General features: G+C 37.0%; 1 protein-coding gene across 3 annotated transcripts in view; it reads left to right on the top strand.

Annotated features, from left to right (window-relative positions):
- sgcd (sarcoglycan, delta (dystrophin-associated glycoprotein)) overlaps window positions 1-20866 on the top strand; it is a 185066-nt gene that overhangs the window by 124583 nt on the left and 39617 nt on the right. For all 3 annotated transcript variants that reach the window (XM_055046609.1, XM_055046608.1, XM_055046607.1), the window contains 2 exons: window positions 1230-1317; window positions 4793-4912. In XM_055046609.1, coding sequence (XP_054902584.1) covers window positions 1230-1317; window positions 4793-4912 — 208 coding nt within the window. The remainder of the gene's footprint in view (window positions 1-1229; window positions 1318-4792; window positions 4913-20866) is intronic.

Genomic DNA, 20866 nt, shown 5'->3' with positions numbered 1-20866 from the left:
AACACCAATGTCGAACTTCATTCAACTGACAGTTTACAAAACAACCAAGTAAAGTAGCACCTGAAATTTTTCAGAAAAAAATATTTTAAGAGAATGTAAGTGCACTAAAACTTTTGTTGGCAAAAACACTAAATGGCTAAATAAACACTTAGCTTGGCTACTACTAAAATGGCTCCAAAGTACTTGCGTAAAAGTACATTATTTTGACCATCATAGAAAATTGATCATGAATTCAAGGTTGTGCTTTTATTTTAGAGTCTAGCCAAAAAGCTTAATAACATTTAGGCCCCACATTAAGTAAACCACATCTCTGTATCTGCATGATCAAAGTTTAATATGAAACCTCCTCAAATGACTCCAGCTCCTCAGTTGATTCTTGTTCTCAATACTGAACTCCTCACATTGTTCTTGTTATTACTTGGGGATCACACGTTATGTGTATTTTCTGTTGAAACTTCAATAAGTTTAATGTCATCACTAACACAAACATACACGCACACACACACAGCCAATCCTTTGTTGTGCTGGGAGCGGAGCATAGTGGTCCGGCCATTATCTCTAATTAGGAAGTTGACTGAGGCATGAAGAATAACCGGAGAGAGTCTGACGTGGTCAGCATTCACGATCACTCAAAGTACCCTGGGAAAAAGAAAGTTGTCAAAACCAACAGAAGGATGAATATAGGGCTGGTTTTGACTCTGAAGTTGCACTTTTGTAACTGTATTCACTTCTTTCTGGGGAAACTGTTGTAGTTTAATGAGCTGATGGCTCAAAGGCAAAAACTGCAGGCCTCAGTTTGGAATTAACCTTAACTCCAAAATGCAATTTAAAGACCCAAGAGGAAGTATCACACCAAGTCCACAGGGGGCAGTACTGCTGCTTCTCATCAGCTTGTTAAAACTGCAGATAAGAATCTGCCAAAAAAAGGTTTGTGTTGCAGATGTGTTATTCTGGGTAATATTAGGGCCCATTTCAAACCTGGGCCCTTTCTTGTTCTAGTTCTACTAGTTCATAGTTATGTTTGGCAAGGTTTTTTTTGTTTTGTTTTTTTGGCAAGTAAAGGAATTCTCTTTTGTCATCTAGCACTATATGCATGCGTAAAATGTGTGCACATAAACAACATGCAACATATCCTGTAAAAAAAAGGAGCTTAATGTCTAAAGCTGGGTTTGTTGGCTGTTTGATCCAGGCTGAGTGTTTAAATAATGATGTGGTGGATCTCTCCGCAGGGCCGCCCGCTGTTCCTACAGTCATCCAGAAACGTCTCGGTCAACATCGTGAACAGCAACAACCAGCTGCTCACGCAGCTCGTCACAGGTAGGACTCAACAGGAGTCACACCTACTGCTTATATGGAGCTCATTGATGTGTCTTTCATGTGTTGTTTCAGAGGCCAGATAACATTTATTTCAGCAACACATACACCAAACCCCACCTGTCCATCTCACCTCTCTTCACAGTAATAACTGTATATTATTTACTCCCATATTGCACACAGAAATTTTGATTTCTGAAAATGGAACATTTAATTGGATCCTTTGAAGAAAAGAACTTTAAGTTCAAAGAGCAAAATTCTATCTGATTAACTTAATGTCAGTCAGTGACTGTATGTTTTGTTTGTCTGGTTTTTGGGGGGTTTTCAATTCTATTTTTTTCACTTGGTGTCTTTACTTTTATTATCTTATTACTCCCATAAGATCCAGTCCCTATTGATGCTACCTAAAAATTTGATTCATCATAATATATTTCAAAATAAGATGAACATAAACCAAGTAAATATAAATGACATTTGAAATGACAATTTTATTTTCAAACATGACTCTATGCAGAAATTATCAGTCCATAAACATAATTAATTGTGCTACTGTTAGTGGCACCAACTTCTGTCAAAGATTTGCAATAAATGGCAATGAGTCTCTCACATCACATTGGAACGAGTCTGGCCCACTTGACCTTCTCAAATTCAAACTCATTTGAGAATTTTCAATTTACTTGAGGTCACTTCTAAAATTGGTTGACTGCAAAATTGCCATTTCAAAGAGTTTGACATCTTTCAAGCCAATTCAAGCAGGAGTTGGAGCAGTTTTGTGTTGCAGATGTGTTATTCTGGGTAATATTAGCTCATCATTTCCAGTTCATTTAAATCTCGTTAATCCTCAGAAATATGCCCTTCATGAGCGTAGCCTCCGTTTCTTTTCTTGTACCATAATCACAGTCTCTCCTTTATTTTTGCACCTGTCACAACCCAAAGGAGATGATGGTATTGGATGAATGGTGCTCACTCTGTGTGAACAAGCCCAGGAAGTTTCTTTTACATTAGAAAAGGGCACTGACATTTGGCTTCTGGCTCTGAAAGAGACGCACCCGAGTTCGCCCCAGTGTTTTTTCCCTTCAGATGACTAATCTGTGTTCATGTTATGAGGAGGAACTTAGAATGACACAATGAATCGCTCTTCTGTCAGTCAGTCACACTGGAAGGCAAATGTTTTCTGCCGCTAGCTTACACAAAGCAAATAAGGTCGGACGCATTCGCCTGTTTTTTTTCTGTTGGTCATGACACCATTCAGGTATGTTTGCTTGCATCAGAGGATTTTTTTCTCAAATTTCCTGAAGGTTTGTCCTGACACATCTTTAGGTATGTTATTATAAATTTTCACAGACAATCATTAAGTCAGAATATTATGTCTGCAATTTTTGATTATGTTATCATAGCAATCCAGTTATTAACATTTGAAGATTAGGAGAAAAGCATTAACTAAAATAATTTTTGAAATGATTTAATGATTACGTTTTAATCATTTTTACATATTGTTTTATGTTAAAACACAAACCATATAACTGACTCTATATAGAATGCTGTTGATTTGCTAATTTTCCATTATAAACTGTCTCAAAATCTAGTAGTGCTGCTTAGCAAACCTTGCTGGGCTCGCACCTTGGCACTGACTGCCACCAACTAGTCTACCATTAGTAAATCTAGCAGTGGTTTTCAACAACTGATTTAACCAGCAGCATTTTGTAACTTCTGCACAAAATATCGTTTGTGCAGCAGTTAGCTTGTTGGACAGTAATGTTCTTCAATCAATTTTTCTAATTAGAACCAATTAGCCCCATCATACCAGTGACCAGCACAGTTAGCCTCAGTGACTGATGATAATTGTAGACTTAGACATGCTTCTTTATGGTAAATTTGGAAACAAATTATTTTTGCTTGGATCCCAGAGAACACAAAAGAAAAAAAAATACCTATAAGTATAATTATAAATACAAACAGAAATATAACAATGTTACTGGTGCAGGTAAGACAAAAAATGACCCTAGCAGTTATCAGCAGTATTGTCAAGCCTATGCAGTTTACTACAAAAGACTTTGTCCCACTCCTTTTTTTCTCAGTAAATTTGCCGAGAAACATTTTTTAGTAAAATTACAGTCAAAAAAATGTCAGTTAAATAAACAAAGAAAAATGAAAAAAATAAAAAATGAAAAGAAAATTATTTTCTTCAAATGCACTTAAGAAGAAAAATATTTTCCATGCGTTAAGAGGGGCCTGATGAAGTACTTGACATAATGCTTAGGTATTTATTTATCAGGGAGAACCAGCTGTTATGATACTACCAGGATAATTAAACACACAAACACTTTTTATTTCATAATGCGAACCTGTTATGGCTCAATATATGCAAACATTTCCATTAACTGTACAACCCCTCAGCTGAATTTCATCCTGCTCATTTGAACAAACCAACAGTTTCTCTTGGACAATTTCCTCACATGAACGACTTGCTTCAGCTCCTTCCACGCCATTTCTCTTGTATTGAGGTCAAGACTTTGAATTGGCCATTCCTGAACATTAATTTAATTCTTATCAAACCATTTTTTGGTTGAGCAACCCCAACATTTAGTGCCATTGTATTCCTCTCTAACCCACTTTTTGCTCAATTCATAAACAAATTTACTGAGTCTTTTATTGATGGAGTAATACAAAAGGCATTATTCCATCAATAATAGAAGGCTTTCTTGGCCTAAATGCATAAAGTGGAAAATAAGAATTTAGCTGATGAAGTCACTACAGTTGGACTAGTTTGCCAACAGGACTAAAACACAACAGCTGCAGGTTTTATTTTTTTCTGTTTGTACTTGTATCAGTTTTACAATATTTTAGCAGACTTGGCTGACATTAGTTATGTTTAAATTCCTTTTAGAATGAATAATATGACTTTAAATTGATTTGAATTGTCCTACCATTTCTCTTTGCATCCATAATAGGTACATCTAATAAAAAAGGAATATCATAAAAAAAGATTATAAAGTATTTTTTTTAAGTATTAGTTCCTTATGAGACATATTTTAATACTAATTTTTAATTAGTATTAAGGAATTGTTGACTTAAACCAAGCTTCTATGTTTTGCTAAAATGTTAGTTGAGTGTTAATTTTGTCTTGTTTTTACCATATATGGACTACAAACAGACCAGAAGCACTTGGTAAGATTTTGTGGTTTTCCCTAGACTGAAATATTTCTACTCTGTGTTTTGTCTAATTTTTTATGATTGCGACTTACAGGTAATAAAAACTCAGAGTGTCTCAGAAATTTTGAAATTAATCTCAAAAATTTGAGAAAGAACATGAAAATTTCAGAGCACCAAATAATTTTGTGTGTTGTAAAATGACACAGGTGAGTAAATACAGTAAGTCAGTAAGGACACTTCACCATTCCCTTTTTTATTTCCAGAGGGAACTGATGAGGACCCAGTCCCCTCTTTGATGTCTTCTATCTGTTTGTGTTCGCTTTAGGATCCAGCGGTTTTAAAGCGCGAGGGAAGATGTTTGAAGTCAAATCCACCTCCGGGAAGCTGCTGTTTTCCGCTGATGAGCAGGAGGTGGTGGTCGGTGCAGAGAGACTCCGAGTGATGGGTGAGTGGCCTTCAGAAGCGCCAGTCCAAAAAGATGCTGATTTTTTTCAGCTGGACGAAACATTTTCAGGATGTTAGTTTTCAGGGGTTTTTTGGAGGATGTATCAAACCGCGGTGGATTAAATGCAAAGCGAAGCTCGCATTAGCATCATAAGGAGAACGTAGTGAAGGCCTCAGATCTCATGTTTGACTTGACAACCTGCAAAGTGTGGATAGAGGAGGATTTTTTAAAGCTTTTCCTCAGAGGGAGGAAATTTAAGCAGCGATTGCGAGGAGCTCATATTTCCAGCAGGACTCTGGGGGAGAGGAGGTGACATGTAGTCCTTTAGACAAACGAGTTTTGCGCTTATGACGGGAGATAAGAAGTGACAGAGCTGTTTTAAATGGACAGCCTCCGAGCGATGGAGACGTGACAAGTGATTTCCTGTGTGAGCGGAGAGAGGTGCAGCAGGAACAGTGAGGAGGCACAAACAAAGCATCTGCATACAATTAAAGCTGCAACAAAGACGGTCCCGCGGTGTTATGGGAAACGTAATCTGCCTGCAGGAGGTGACAGATTTAATGTCAGCTTTCTCTGTTTCGCAGGGCCGTGTCACAAGATTTCAGCATTAAATTAAATGGAAATTATGAAATTTGTTTGACAGTGAGGCTCAGCATGAGGGTTATTACCAAGCCGCTGCTGAAATTACCATTTTCTGGATCTGGAGGAAGAGGGGGAAATTTATGCAGCCAGGGACCTCAGGAGGTCAGATATTCAACGAGGGAAGCTGAATAGATGATATGCTAAGTGGATGGATTTGCTAAGCAATGAGTTCACAGCCAGAACAGCCATCCAGTGACTTCACAAAGTCAATGGAGATTTCCAGCAGCAAATTATTCCTTCTAAACTACCTGCATAGTTTATTTCTCTGCAGACATTTAGATGCATCTTCACTGAGCTTTATTAAGCAACCTGTTGCACATATCACTCCAGGAAGGAGTGATTATACAAGTCAAGTTTATTTGTAACACATTGCAGCAACAAGGCAGTTCAAGGTGCTTTACGCCAGAAACATAATATAATAACCAATTATGAGGCAGCGATAAACATTATATTTTGGAAATTGCCATCACCGTAATCATGAAGATGATAATTATGTAACTGATCATCGAAGGAAGCGCTACACAGGTGGGTTTTTAGCCTTGATTTAAGTTTTCTGGAAGTTTGTTCCAGATTTGTGGTGCACAGAAGCTGAATGCTGCTTCTCCATGTTTGGTTCTGGTTGTGGAGATGCAGAGCAGAACCAGAACCAGAAGACCTAAGAGATCTGGAAGAGACAACAGCATTTGTCTGTCAATGCACACAGTTAATACTATTGTGTTTTGTTGTTGTTTTTTCTACACAGGTAAAATATTAAAACTACTATATCAGGCCTTCACAGGTGTTAGGAATCACAGTGAATACTTGAGACACAATGTTAATAACTGCCTATTTCAATAATTCAAACATCAAAAATAGCTGACTGACTATGGAAACATTTCATTTTGAGCAAACCTTAAAATTTAGTAAAAAAGAGAACGCAAATTAGGTGTGTTTCCATCTACTGGAATCAACCAGGTAATTTTTTCAAATATTAACGTTTGGCTTTAATAACAGAAAGAAGAGGTTGCAAATTAGCTTGGATCACACACCTCAGAAAAATAGACCGAGTCTTTAGACTCGCCTGGTAAGGCAGGGAACCACTATTTTGCTATGCCAGAACATATTCAGGAAATGTTTCCATCTCCCATTTGGCACATTAACTTTGTCAGAAAAGCTAAAAACAACCTCAAGTGAACATGAAAAAAGAACATAAAATAGAATAAAAAAATATTGATGTAATCACAGCTACAGTAGCTTTTTCTATGAAAGAACCACACATCTGTAATTGATCCACCAGAGCCTGATCTGACATCATGTGATGTCACTGAACAAAAAAAGTGCATTTTTAATTTTTTCTTCCAAAATAAAACTTGGTGTTTCATCCCATGAAGGGACATGGGATAGTGCAGCAGTAGACCGAAGAGAGCATTAACAGGAAAAAGAGCAGGGAAGCATAAAAGGAGCAAAAAGGAAAAAGCTGCTCACTGGGATCAAGTTAAATGCAAGGGGAGCCAGGTTCAGCAAAATGTTTTGTTTTTAAAAGATCAACTGTGATTCACACTTTCCTGGTTATGACTGAAAATCTTCCTAGCAAGCTGAACTTAGCTGGATTAATGTCATCTGGACATTAGTTTCTGAAACTAAAGATAAATCCCAACATATGTAACCGTAGAGTTCTCTAAACATCTGGTCCGTTGAGGAAGTGATGGAGTTTTGTTGCGGTCCAGGACGACTGGACACACGAGGGTCCAGTGTGAGTGCCACCGTGTATCCGCTAGGTCACTGTGACATCTGGACTAGCTGAACCAGAAAATGTTTCATCAGATGAGAAACAGACAGGGTAGCATGAGCACTACATGAAAATGTCTTTGCTCGTTTAGAGAGTTATCATGTTGCTGCTGTTCGCTGCAGTTTAATGAGAGGAAGAAGCTAAAATTACAGGAAGAGAAAATGCAACGAGGATCAATCAGGTTGATATCTGGACTTGCAATATATCTGGACATGTTTCAAGACACAGGTATTCCTCCAATTATCTCAAAAGCATCAGTTAACCTATCAGACGTTGTTTAAAGAAGCAGGAATCTTTCTGTAAACTCCTGACTTTGAAGACATTAATAAATTAATCTCTAACATGTTCTATATGTCAGACTCCATATTCATTTTTAAAATCTTGCTGTAAATATCTTTCAGTCAAATGTTTGTATTTCCAGTAAAACAAACCCCCAAAAAATTCACAATACAGTTTCCTAGAAAAACTCAAATAATTTATGTTCCAATGTTGAATAAATAAGTTGGCAGATTATAATTTATCATGTAATCCCAGCTCTTTATTAGACTGATGTCAAGTTAACACTGTGATGTTTTTTTTTTTTTTTTTTTTTCTGGCTGTCCACAGAATCACGTTTGTTGTTTTCAATACCATTTCAAACAAGTTGTCAGGACTCAGCACAGATACTGTAAATCTGCTAAACATAAAAGCACAAAGACATAAAAGATATACATTTGTTGTAAGGAAATCCTTTAAGTGCGGTGAGGAAGGGCTGAGTTAATCATTCCTTGTTTCTTCTGTGATGTTCTTTGTTTTGCACAGCAGGATGTTTTGTGAAGGAGCTTAAAACGCCCGCAGTGAGGATAATTAAATTAAATCAAGTTTATTCATGAAGCACGTTTCAAACAACCCGAGAACAAAAACACAAGATAAACTGATTAAAACCATTTAAGTCAGAAACATCAAACTGTTGATATAATTTAATAATTCTAAATATACAGTGCTGCAAAAACTATTCAGACCCTTTATCTATATTATAACATTATTGTTCACAAACTGTAAAAATATTGGCGATGTAAACGTTTATTGGGATCTAATATTTAATATGAATCTTTAAAAATCCAGTGTCAGTATTTGCCTTTTAGGTTCCTCCTGGGTGTAACTTAATCTCTGTATGAGTCCAGCTGTTCTCTGAAGGCTGCACAGGTTTATTTGTGAAGATTAGTGAGCAAACAACATAATGAAGATCAAGGAACAGCAGGGGGTGAGAGGTCAGGGATAGATTACCAAATAATATTCCAAGCTTTGAACATTTCACATTTAGTCAACTATGGCTACATTAAGTGAAGGCAAAAACTAAACTAGAGCTGCTCAAGTCCAGTCATCAAAGGGCATTTTTTGTGACTCTGCATCTACAAGTTGTATGATAGTATCTCTCCTTGACTAGCAATGTTTGCTATCATGTCCAACATTACTGAAGTTAACAGAGTATAAAAATCAATAAAAATTAGACCCGGTATCTCTGACATTCACCTCTATGTAAGCCATTACTCCTCCACCTCATTTACATTCATCGCCACCTGTCAGAGTCACAGTTCATTACTGTCAGACCCCTCGCTGAAGGGATCCTCCCTGCAGACGGCGGCACAGATGGGAGACAACAGGATCGGTGGCATTCTGAGCCGGGTCATGAAAAGGTGCACTGTTTGTTGTAATATTTATTACAAAGTCAAAACAGTGTGTCATTCCACTGTCTCAGGAACTTTTATATGCATAAAGCCCTGCAAGCGAGAAAGGAAAACAAATTTATATGTTTGGAGAAACTCAAACTGGATCAAGATTTCATTTCTAATTTCATTCTGGAAAAGAATTTAGAGAAAACTTTTTTTCTAGTTTTCTAAAATGTTCTCGGTATCATCCAGCCGTAATTACAAGAAAGGGAGGATTGAAATGTTTAACTCTATGTGAAGCAGTCAAGATCTACTTTTTTGAGGGCTTATGTAGAGCAGTGTTTTTGTTTTTTGAGAAGTTCCTTTGACACAATTTAGAACATTCTCACAATAGCTGTGGTTCCATTGCAAATGTGCACAAAACTTTGGTGATCTTCTGTTACTGTTGAAATAGATGATTTAACAATTGTTTCAATTAAATAATAGAAACTTCAAATTAGGAAATTAACATTGTTCCTGCAATAAGTCGTTTAACATCATCCTCCTTGCACTTCCTGTTATCTTCTTCATGTTTTTTGCCAGTAGTAACATCCAGTTGTTGAATACGACTCATGTGATGTGATTAAAGTGTTTCCATTGAAATACACTACCTTTCATACAGCTGAAAAATCACCTCACCCTACATTTTATTGAAAAACTTTTTAAATTGCTGTTTCCATTAAGCAAATTTATTTGCATAATAGAAATGTGGCTGAAGAACTTTTTTTTTTTTTTTTTTTGAGGTCTACATATTTGTATTGCTCCAAAGAAGAGATGGGAATCGCCATAGCAACCAGCATTTTTCAGCATTAACATTAACTGCATTAACATTAGCTTCAGTTAATGTTCAGTTTGGCTCACAGAAAGAAATAAATATATGTTTTATTTAAACCTGTTAGAAATCAGTAGAGAGTATTATTATGACTTTATCAGATCTGATGAATTCCGATATAAAAGCAGCAGCAGAAAAGATGCCCCACTCCTTTATTGTCCTCTTTAACACATGAAAGAACAGAGACATCTAATAAAGCTGTCATATGTCATTCCAGAGCCCGTTGTTCCCTTCCCCTCCAATAAAACGTATAATCATCCTCTCTGTATATCTTTAATTGGCCCAACGGAGGTCATTGGAAATCCATGAGGCTGCTGTCTGTAGCTACTGGAGCTATTTGCAGTGCAGTCAGATCCACTAACAGACTCCCAGCAGGACGGAGACGCTGGTGAACAAACATGTAGGGATAATAATGAATAATTCCTTACATATCTTCTCTGGGTTGTTTTTGAAAAGTCTGGTTGCAGACTCTTTGGTTTTAATCTATGGCATCAACAATAAGTGTTTCTGTTAACTTGTAACTTGAATTGTGTTAAATAGCCGTTAACTGGAAGAGGTGTTGGTTGGTCTCCTGTTCTGAATATTTCACAAATTGTATGTAGACCTGATTCTTCTTATTTTATTTGTTAGCTGTTTGCGATGTCAGCATAACAGCCTCTTCATCACTTCACATTAACTGGGAAAGTTATATTAGCCTACTATAACAATTTTCAATACGAATGCACCTAGATGACCAATATTTACAAATATCATGTATACAAATTTGACACTGTCATTGCGACCACACCACCTTTTTTCTCTGTTTTATACCCCACAAACCTGCACTGCAGCACATTTCCATGTTTTTCAAATGAGATATTAAAAGAAATTGTGCCTGTGTTGGCTAATGAAAATTTAAATGATGAGTTATGATTGGTTTAAAAAGCAGCGGGGGGTGGGGAGAGGCCTCGAACACACCTGTGGGTGTCAAAACTCAGACCGTCATGTGTCACATGATGGTTCAAAAACGACCTAAGAAAAGGTATGTTTACATTGTGTTGTTTTTTTTTTCCACAGTTTCCTGTCTTAACAATGCAAGAAATAATTATCAACCTAAAACAGAATATCTATGTAAAGAAATATAATTTTAATCCTTATCCAAATGCATGTTTGGTTTTATAAGTGACCTATTATGCCTACTTCTGGTTAGGAAATTGTTTAAGTACTTTAACCACCACTTTTAGAGACATGCATTCAAAATGTGCATTTTGGATAACAAGTCCTTTTTAAAGTCCTAAAATTGTCAAATAAAATTAAAAAATAAACACCTTGAATGAGTCATAACCTGTGCATTTTTATTTTGCTACACCTGCTACCAATTTGTTTCCAACAAGTTAAATAAAAATGCAGTGCAGCAGAGGTTTTTGAATCACTGGATCAGCCGATATTCCCTCAACAAATTTTCCTGCGAGCTGCATCCTGCTCGGTCCCTCCTCGAATCAGACTCCGACTCTGGAATAAGCACTGCTCACTGACGCATGCCTCTGGTTTTCCCCTAAGCGCTTAGAGGGAACTGCGGCGCAGCTGACTGTACTGATAAATACAGTACACAGCTCGGAGCGCGGAGCAGGAGCGGCCAGAGGTGCTTAAATTTTACGGGCAGGGAGCAAAGACAAGAGTCGGCTTAGCAGCGAGGATTAGAGTCATGTTAACATCTCAGGTTCACAGGAAAGAAGTAGGGTAGGCTGCTCTCTAGGTAGCAAATGAATCATTTCTTTAAAAATTATCTGATTAAATGGAATTTAGTGAGAAATTTTTTTTTAAGATTATCAACTTTTTTCCTGTTTAAAATTAAGTAAATGTTGGCACACCATGAGAATGCACCAATATTTTACAAATCCTCTTTTTTTGCATCAAATATTCAGGTTAGATTTTCTGAACATATTCTCCATCAAATGGAGACCTAGGCTTTGACTAGACCATTCTAGAACCTCTTCCTTGTTTTCTTCAAACCATTTCTGTGTAATATTACCTTCACTTGGTTCAAATTCTGTAAAGAGAAGGTGTGAACCGCCTTTTGCTAACCGATTATTAATCGGATAATCCAAAAAGAATAATCAATAGATTATCCCTACACTGCAAAAATAGAAAAACCTTACCAAGTATTAGTGCCACTGGCAGATTATTTAACTTATAAAAATAAGATATTTTTCCCATGTTCTAAGTTAAATAACCTCCCAGTGGAACTGGTACTTTTTCATCAATATTATGGAATTATGAACTTGAAACTAGCTCCTATATACAACTGAAAAGTTACTTGTAATATAGATTTGTCTTAATTCAAATGTGAATTTTACGCAACAGTAGGACACATGCACCAGAAACTAGAAATACTTGGTAAGATTCTGTGTTTTTGCTCTGTATTGGTGTTGAGCCAAAAGTTCTGAGCTTTTCACATGTTCATACTGGAGGTTTTTTTTGTTTGTTTGTTTGTTTGTTTGTTTTTTTCACTGCAGATTCATTTTTGGTCCAAATGACCAAGCTTACACTACAGGATTGCCTTAATGCATTTCAGGCAGTAAAAGTTTACTTTATTTAAAAAAAATATTGAATTATTTGCATCTTTAAGTAGATTTCTAGTATTGTACAAAAAGGCAAAAACGGTTTAATGAATGAGAATCTTCCTATTTTCTGTCCAATAAGAATAACTGATTAATCATCCTAATAATCCATAGAATGATCAATTACTAAAATAATTGTTAGTTAAAGCCCTAGTTTTCAGGGTTGTTTTTAGTAATTTGTTTCTCACTAATAGCTTTGTTGATTGATTGATCTGAAAAAGCAATAAAAGGCTAAAACATATAAAGGGGCTAGATATTTTTTATAGTTGTGAAATCACAAAGCTTTCAGAAGAAAACTAATTGTGCCGTGAGGAGAAATATGCTTCTGAACCAGGAGTAAACGGCGAAAACCTCTCCCTCTTGTATTCCCTCTGTGTTTGGAGGACTCATAATTCCCCACCTTCTGTTGTTTTCTAGTCGTCCAGAGTGTCTCCATTCTTCTCTTCCTTCATCTCACACCTGCATGGGCTCTCTCCCACTGACACAAAGCAAAACACACATGATGGTAATGAAGACTCGTCAAATTGATCTGGAGGGCCCCAGAAAATAACAACACTGCCTGATTTCCTTTCCCTTTTTTGTTGTAATTATAATCAAACTCCTTTCATTACCTTCAATTATGTGGCTCTGAAGTCTGGCAGAAAATGTATTCAGGGTCTGATAATAGAGCAGGGCCGGCTGCAGGGGGAGGAACGCAGGTGAGAAGGGGGAGGGCGGTAATTGGAAGAGTGTTTTTACTCCCACCCTATGGTACATGTTATCCGCCATCCCTGAGCTTTGATGCACTCACTAAGTAATCACTGCTCCACATTATGGAGCTCATTCTCTTTCATGTTCTGCAAAAGCAAATGAAAGATCCTCCTGTGATCACAGAGAGGATTTCATCCAAATATAAGACTTCTTCGTCTGAGATCAGAGTCGGAACGGAAACCAAAGATCAATGGTTTTTATGCTCAGATGAGAAAACAGGAAGTTATGTATGCAGAACAAACAAGTCATTTAGTCAGTGGTGTCAGGAAGTACTGTAAGTATTTTTATGTGTTAGAAACTCTGAGTGAGCAGATCATGACTGGCTTAATTAGAGTAAAAATGAAATTCTTCTTTGGATAAGCTGCTGGATGTTTACACTAATAATGTCTAATTCATCTCGGACAATGTTAAGTGCATTTCTACTCTCCAAAAATATAACTAATATTTTCCAACTAATGACCATTAGTTTTATGATCTTATTCTTAAAATAAGATCATAACTGAAGAACAAAGATCATGTTCTTCAGTTATTCTTTATGTATTTTCTTATTCATTCTTTGTTCTGTCATGGTTTTTGTTTCCTCCTTTCTTTCCCACTTCTACCCAAAATATCTGTGAGACCCTAGATCAATTAAAACAAGCAATAATAAAGAAAAACAGAGTATTAATAATGAAAACCAAGAAAGAATATTTTAACCCACTAATTGGTTCTGTTCAATTTGGTCTACCTCTGTTAGTCTATTTTGTATGAAAGAAAAAGTGAATAGCCTGTGTTAATACACACAAAAAAAAATTCATTACTGAATTTAACTTTAACTTTCCATTGAGAACATCTGAACTAATTACTAAAACAAATCAGTTTTAGTCAAGTGCTAGAGGAGAATCGATGAGTTTTTAAGGGTACTTTCACACTTGATGTTCTGCTAGACTCAGTTCGACTGAGGACCAAATTGCAACATGTTAAATTTTCAGTTGCTGCAGTTTGCTTTCACACTGCACTGTGTTCAAACTAAGCAAACCCTTTAAACAACCTGTTCATGCCCCCTCTCTTGTGGTGGCCCTGTATCAAGAACCACTGACAGAAATGACAAAAACTAACCAACTGCCTTTTCAGAAAATGTAAACAAAAATGTAATGCTGTCAGATTTGAACTGTTTTAAGATTCCTCTTTTGTTGTTGGCAAGAAGGCCTTGAGCCATTTCTACAGCAAGTGCTGCATACATATTTGTCTTTGTTGTATTTACCCAGCATACACTGCTGAACCAGAACGAGAAGTAGTCCACTATGGTCCTCGTGGCGTTCACATATACATTTGAACCACACCAGAGTTCATTGCAACCAAAGTAAGAAGTAGGTTTTTAAGCAGACCAGAGTTCAGCTTTTGGTTCCCATCAAAAGCTAGTTATGCATTCATACCTCCATAAATGAACCAGATTATCTAGACACATGAACTATACAGGACTTGTGTGAATGAATCCTTGATCAACATGTGATGAAAGAAAATCTTAAAATGTGTACAGTAGCTTTTTATTTAGTCTCAAAACAACTCAGAAGTTTGTAAGCAAGTTTCAGGAGATGAATATTTCAGGTTCTGTTTACGCCTGCTCCTCTCAACTTTAGCATTAAATAAATTTCTCCCTTGCTGTTGATGTGATATCTCATCACTGCAGCTGTTTTAGCTGAAATGTGCCAACATCTGCCCGTCCTGCTCAGGACTCTTTACAAACCCGTCTGAGGACATTCAGGGTTTCATTTCGCAGATGGATGAAAACAATTCTTTCCTCTTTAACAGCCTTGCTGTATCATGTAACACTTCAGAGTGAGAGAGAGAAATAAAAAAGTCCATTAAATATTAATTTATGCATTCAGGAAGTGAAAGAAAGAGATGCTTCTTTAAAAGGGTCCAAATAAATTTTTTAGAAGTGTGATTTTATAAACTACTTTCAAGTGCAGAGTAGATATTAAAAACAAAGAACAGAATTTCATTTTTAAGTTAAGTTTTAAGTTTTTTCATTATAGTTACCTATAGAGGATATTACCTAAAATTCAGTGTGATTAATTTATCCAAAAGACTGGATAAATATTTGACCCCAATACATTTCTTCTGTTTTTAATGTGACTAACCTCATTTTTTGGTGTAGTTTCACTTTCCTCTCCATGGCTGCATTGCTGGCGTACTTAAAGCAAGAAATTACTTATTCATAACTCGTCTAACAGCTTGGCAAAGGCTAAAATATCTAAGTATTTTTTTTAACTTGTTTTTAATGCAAATATCTCAATACACTTGGGAAAACAATTACTTAAAAGTAACTTTTCAAGAAGAAATAGGAGCTTATTTTCAGTTAATCAATTAATACTGACTAAAAAGTATTATTTCCAGTTAGAGGTCTTGTAAATAGCATAAACAACAATTAATGACAATATGCTATCATTTATTTGCTGCCTGCAGGCTTTCACTTATATCACTGAATCATGCAGAATCATTATCATCGTTACCATCGTTACCATCTGCATTCAGATGGACCTGAAACTGTGGAACTCTAGCACAAACTCAGCAGAAAAGTTTTCTCGCTGCACAAAGCAGCCAGAAAGTTGCCATTAAAGCAAATGATCCATGAATCAGACTAGGAAACCAACTTCCAGCATGGATGTGAGAGCTTGTTGTTTTGGCACGATTACCCAGCTGGACTTCTTCTTTCTGTTGTTAATGAAGCAACTTTGACCTTCAGCCCTTTCTCAGCTAGCAGCTGAGGGTCACAACCTGAGAAGCATTGGAGGTCCGCTGCCCTCTGCACTCTGGCTGCGGGAGCTGTGACCCTCTCTGTAATGAGGCCGGCCTGTTTGTTGTTGATGGTTTTCTTCTAGGCTGCTCAGAAGAACTTGGCATTATTCTGTGTCTGTTTTTGCCCTGTAAACCTCCGGCAAGCGTTGAGTCAGCCTTTTTGGCTCCAGGTTGGCCTGAAAGTGAAATGTTTACCCACAGAAAAGAGCTTTTTCTCTCATTTTTCGTTGAAAGGGTTTTAATGCTTTTCCTTTCAATGTGAGGAATGAATGCATGGGAGACAGTCTAAAAATGAAACAACAAAAAATAATCTCCTATATAGATCAAATCAAGACATCTGAAAACTTCTTTGTGATTGTTTTTTCAATCATTTATTGTTTGAGTTTTCATTTTCATGAGCATATTTTTCTTTCTTCTATTATCTAATATTACTGTACAACGAGTCTGTCTAAGTGACTTTCCAGTGGCTATTTGAGGTATTACATGTAGGGGAAATTAATTATTTATATTTTGGGTTTTTGAGGTCTGTTAGGTATTTATCCCAGCAAATACATCACTTATATTTCAGCTTTATATTTTTGAATTCTCTCCAGTGAAGTTATTCTTAGCATTAAATTCCAAGTTATGGCAGTGACTGACAGCAACTCTGACAACATGACATACCCGATCCTGGTAATAGATACAAAATGAAACCTCTTTTCCTATCTTTAATTTGCCACCCCAAAAAGCACACACACCCACATCCCTACCCCAAACACCCCCACACACACAAAACTTTCTGGATGATCTTTATGTTTCATCAGATCTCCCCCAGTCTGGATCATATTTCCATCCTGACGGCTTCAGGCTGCTCCTCCTTTTACTCCCAGCTCTCCCTCCTCCAGAGTGGACATCGTTAAGCTGTAATAAGACCATAAAAGGCACTTGAGAGTTACTGCAGGGCACTGCGTCACAGCACAGAGTATATTTAAAGCCAGACTAAGACAGACACATTTTATGGCGCTATCTAGAGTGCATGAGAAAAGTGCTACCCAGTGTAGTAACTGCTTACTTGTGAGATTGCGTTTGGCTCTAATCAATAGATCAATAAAAGAGAACAAAATGCACACATGGGTTTGCTGCATGGTGCAGACTTTTATAGGATTCTTGCTTACTCTGTTTGAGTAAGCATGAATTGTTTTGTGATTCATCATTAGACAAGTAATCAAACAAAACTTGAGTGTTTTGTGGTAAACATATGAATACCTGTTGGTTTATATAAAGCTCTGTGGTCAACCTGTAGATGTGAGCGAACTTGCTGTATCATAAGAGTTGAACATCATCACTCTGAAATATGAATTTCAGTTTCCGATACACAATCCAGTAGCAATTCAGAATCTACTGGATAGTAGCCACAGCTGCCCTGGGGCAGTTTGGCCGAAGTGAATCTGCCCTGCACCAGACCCTCTGACCACCAACCGCTGGAAAGGTGGGTCAAGTGTCTTTGCCCAAGGACTTTGACAGAGGCGGGTGGAGCAGGAACCGAACCAGCAACAGAGGTGAAGTCCTACCACCATCGCCATAAACAAAGAATAAGAAACTCCTTATCTGTAAAAGTTCAAATGTTCCCCTGTGAAACCTCTGGCTTGTTCAAGCTGACAGCAGCTCACTGTAGAACTGACTCCATCTCCATCTGACAGATGCATACCTGACACCTGGCTGACTGCGGGGTGTGAGGACATCTCCCACACCTTTCTTCCAGGGCCAGACTGAACTCCAGCAGTCAGGAAGCCAGATTAGATGGTAATCATAGTGAAGGAAATAAGGAACCCCTCTGCTCCCAGGGTCTGCAGATGGCTCCATCTCCAGCGAACACAACCAAAGTCCTGGCCAGGACGTTTGCAGCGATCACAGCTGGGTTGTTTTATTTTGCAAAGGCAGTTAGATGTCAGTGACAGGCAGTGTTTGTTCTATAGGCAGCTCAGGAGTGTTATATGCTCTCTGATTTTATCCTCCTTGACACATAATGGGCCATCTGTATGAGTGAGGAGGTGAGCACGCTTGCAGTAATGTTCTCATAACATCTTGTGAGGAAGCATAACCCACAGCCATGATGCAGTTCTTTCATCAGAGATGCCTGAGTTTGCTCTAAGGTGACTTTGGAAGAAGGGAGGTGGGGCAGTTAAATGAACTCTTTGAAAAGTTTCAAGTTTTGTTCCTCCATAGCAGAACTTATTTAATCTAAAATCTTTGATTGTTTTTAAAAGTGACATTAAAGGAGCAACGAAACAAAGTGCATTATGTAAGACGTCAAAGCAATGCAAGTTACAAGTGAAAGTGACTTTGTGTTTGTCTATTACATAAGATTTGTATAAGCTGTGGAAGACTGGAAAAAAATGTATACTCAAACAATATATGATACCTGAAAATGGATTCAGACTTAGGTAAATGTTTCACCAAACAAACTTTATCATCAAACAAATACAATCAGTGGAAAATTGGGTGTAGATACTGTAAGTCTTCCAAATGGACAATGATGCTAAGAATATAACTAAAGTGGTTATAAAGTGTTTTGTCAGTGTTTTGGAGTGGCCATCACATAACTCTGTTCCCAGTTCTATTCATAAACATTATAGAAGGGGAGATTTGGTGTAGCAGATTCTTTCTTCATATGTTCCATGAGAAATTGCATATCATTTCTAATAATTTAATCTTTTATTGAATAAAACATACATTTTTATTTTTACATTGTGCATTAGTAATTATGTCCACTTTAGAATTAAAATGAGTGAATTGGTGAAGCTGAGCAGAGTCTTAATTCAGACCCCCACTCCCGCCTCGTGTTGGATTCAAACAGCTGCTGAGGTGCTGATTAATGTGTTCACAAGAAAGCAAACATGAGCGCGACAAACACGAGTCGCTCCACCCACACATGGTGCTCTAATTGTCAGGATGGATCTTTTTGTTTGTTGTGTAAATAGTGTGCCACTTGTCAGTTGTCCAGGCTCTGCCCTCATTTGTGTTTGTGTCTGCCATATGGCTTTCTGTCATTATCGGGATAACAGGAGCTGATTGAATGGAAGGGATGCACAGTGAGAGCTTCTAACATCAACATACAGGGAAAGTCGGCCTCCCTGCAGGACAGGTTCCTACAGAAGTGCTTGTTTCGATGCTTAACCTATCTTTATATTAAGTAGAATTAATAAGGAAATTATTACCTAATGTCCGATTTTTGTTTAACTGCAACAAGAAGACAATCTGGTAAAAGAACTGTAGTTCTAATTTACTGATTCTTACTGAAGTCTCGTTTTATTCTGATGAAACCAATATTGTGTAGAATGTCAGGACAGGGTATCTGTGCATCCTTAAAATCTTTTCTTTCAAGTAAGTTGATGTTAAAAATGTTAATCATTTTTAAATCTTGGTGTGTTACTATCATCCTTTATATTCATAGTTTTTTATTATTATTTTATTCAAGGTGGCAATATAAAAGTTTTCAAAAAGTTTCAGCAAATCAAATTTTAAAAAGTGTCAGTTTGATGGGCTGAAATTTGCAGCAGCTGAATGTATCAATACATTCCAATTTTTTCACTGACAAAATAAAAAGTATCAAGGATGCACTGATATAAAAATTGTGGCCGATGTCAATGTCCAATATTATCTACTGTTTTCACCAGTAAACAATAATCACCAATATTATTTATATTATGTATCTTTTCCTACTGTTTTAACACAATTTCAGAAAATGAGCACAGAAACTACTGCCAGACATTTGTCACTGTAAATCATTAGTCAGTGAATGAATCCCAGAGCCTAATAAACACAAACATTTCTCTAAAACCTCCTTCAAGGAGCGAACCTGTGAAGCTTATCGATACATAGCAATAATTTCTGTCAAACATAAATCTATAATTTACGATAAGTCACAGGAACGAAGGTGAAAAAACATGAACAGCAAAAGTAGAAATTCCTACAAAGTTTTTTTTTTCTTTTTATAATTTGGTGACTAATTATTGTATCACCCTCACTCTCACACACAATTTTACGGATATACCAATATGACAATTTGGTTGTACTTTTATCCTCTTCCTGCTACCGTTACTGTGGCTCGTAACGCTGCCACAGTAACTGTCAAAGACGAGATATAGCCCTCTCAAATGCTTCAAACGGTTTTCGAATACATCTCACAGTTCCTGAACAGGAAGGAGTTGTTTGGACTGCTTTTTTCAGAAAAATTGCCTGTGTGTCGCACAAAAATAGAATTCTTTCTCCACCTTTCTGTCTCACACACTCATGACAGTTAGAGGGTAGTACTGCCCTTTAGAACTACAATGCTGGCTCAAGGTTAGAACTCCATTAATGGGAAAACACTGACTTACTGGAAAGGAGCGATGAGTTGGCAGTTAAGAACTACAATGATGGTGGAACTCTGAGTTAATACAGACATGGCGGAATGTTTTGGGCATTATATAACTGATTTAACCCAACCGCTGTTACTCATAAGATTAGTGTAGCCATTTAAAATAAAGCTTACTGGAAATTTCAAAATAAAAGTCTAAATATTCCCCTCAGGCATATTTAGCCTTTACTTTGTTTTTCTATCAGGTAATTGCACTACCTTGAAGCAAGGCATTGAATTAATGTTAGCACAAACATTAGCATTTCACTTCCCCCCATTAGGATTAGCCATTTCCCCAAAAAAAGCTTTTAGGTATTTTTCTTATTAGCCATGCATAGTATACTGAATGGAGTAAGTCAATGTAAGACAACATGCTAGTGATGCTCCACATGCTACTGACAGCATTTAGGCTAATGTTAGCAATTCTGCTCATTTTAACTTGTACACTAATTTCAACTTACTGAATGGCATAAGTCCATGTTACTCAACATGCTTGTTACTCCAATTGCTATTGA

The sequence above is a fragment of the Poeciliopsis prolifica genome, unplaced genomic scaffold (assembly GCF_027474105.1).
Source record: "Poeciliopsis prolifica strain line A6 unplaced genomic scaffold, Auburn_PproV2 SCAFFOLD024, whole genome shotgun sequence".
Classification (NCBI taxonomy): Eukaryota; Metazoa; Chordata; class Actinopteri; order Cyprinodontiformes; family Poeciliidae; genus Poeciliopsis; species Poeciliopsis prolifica.
Note: the sequence above shows the minus strand (reverse complement) of the source record. Positions and strands in the feature narration are given on the sequence as shown.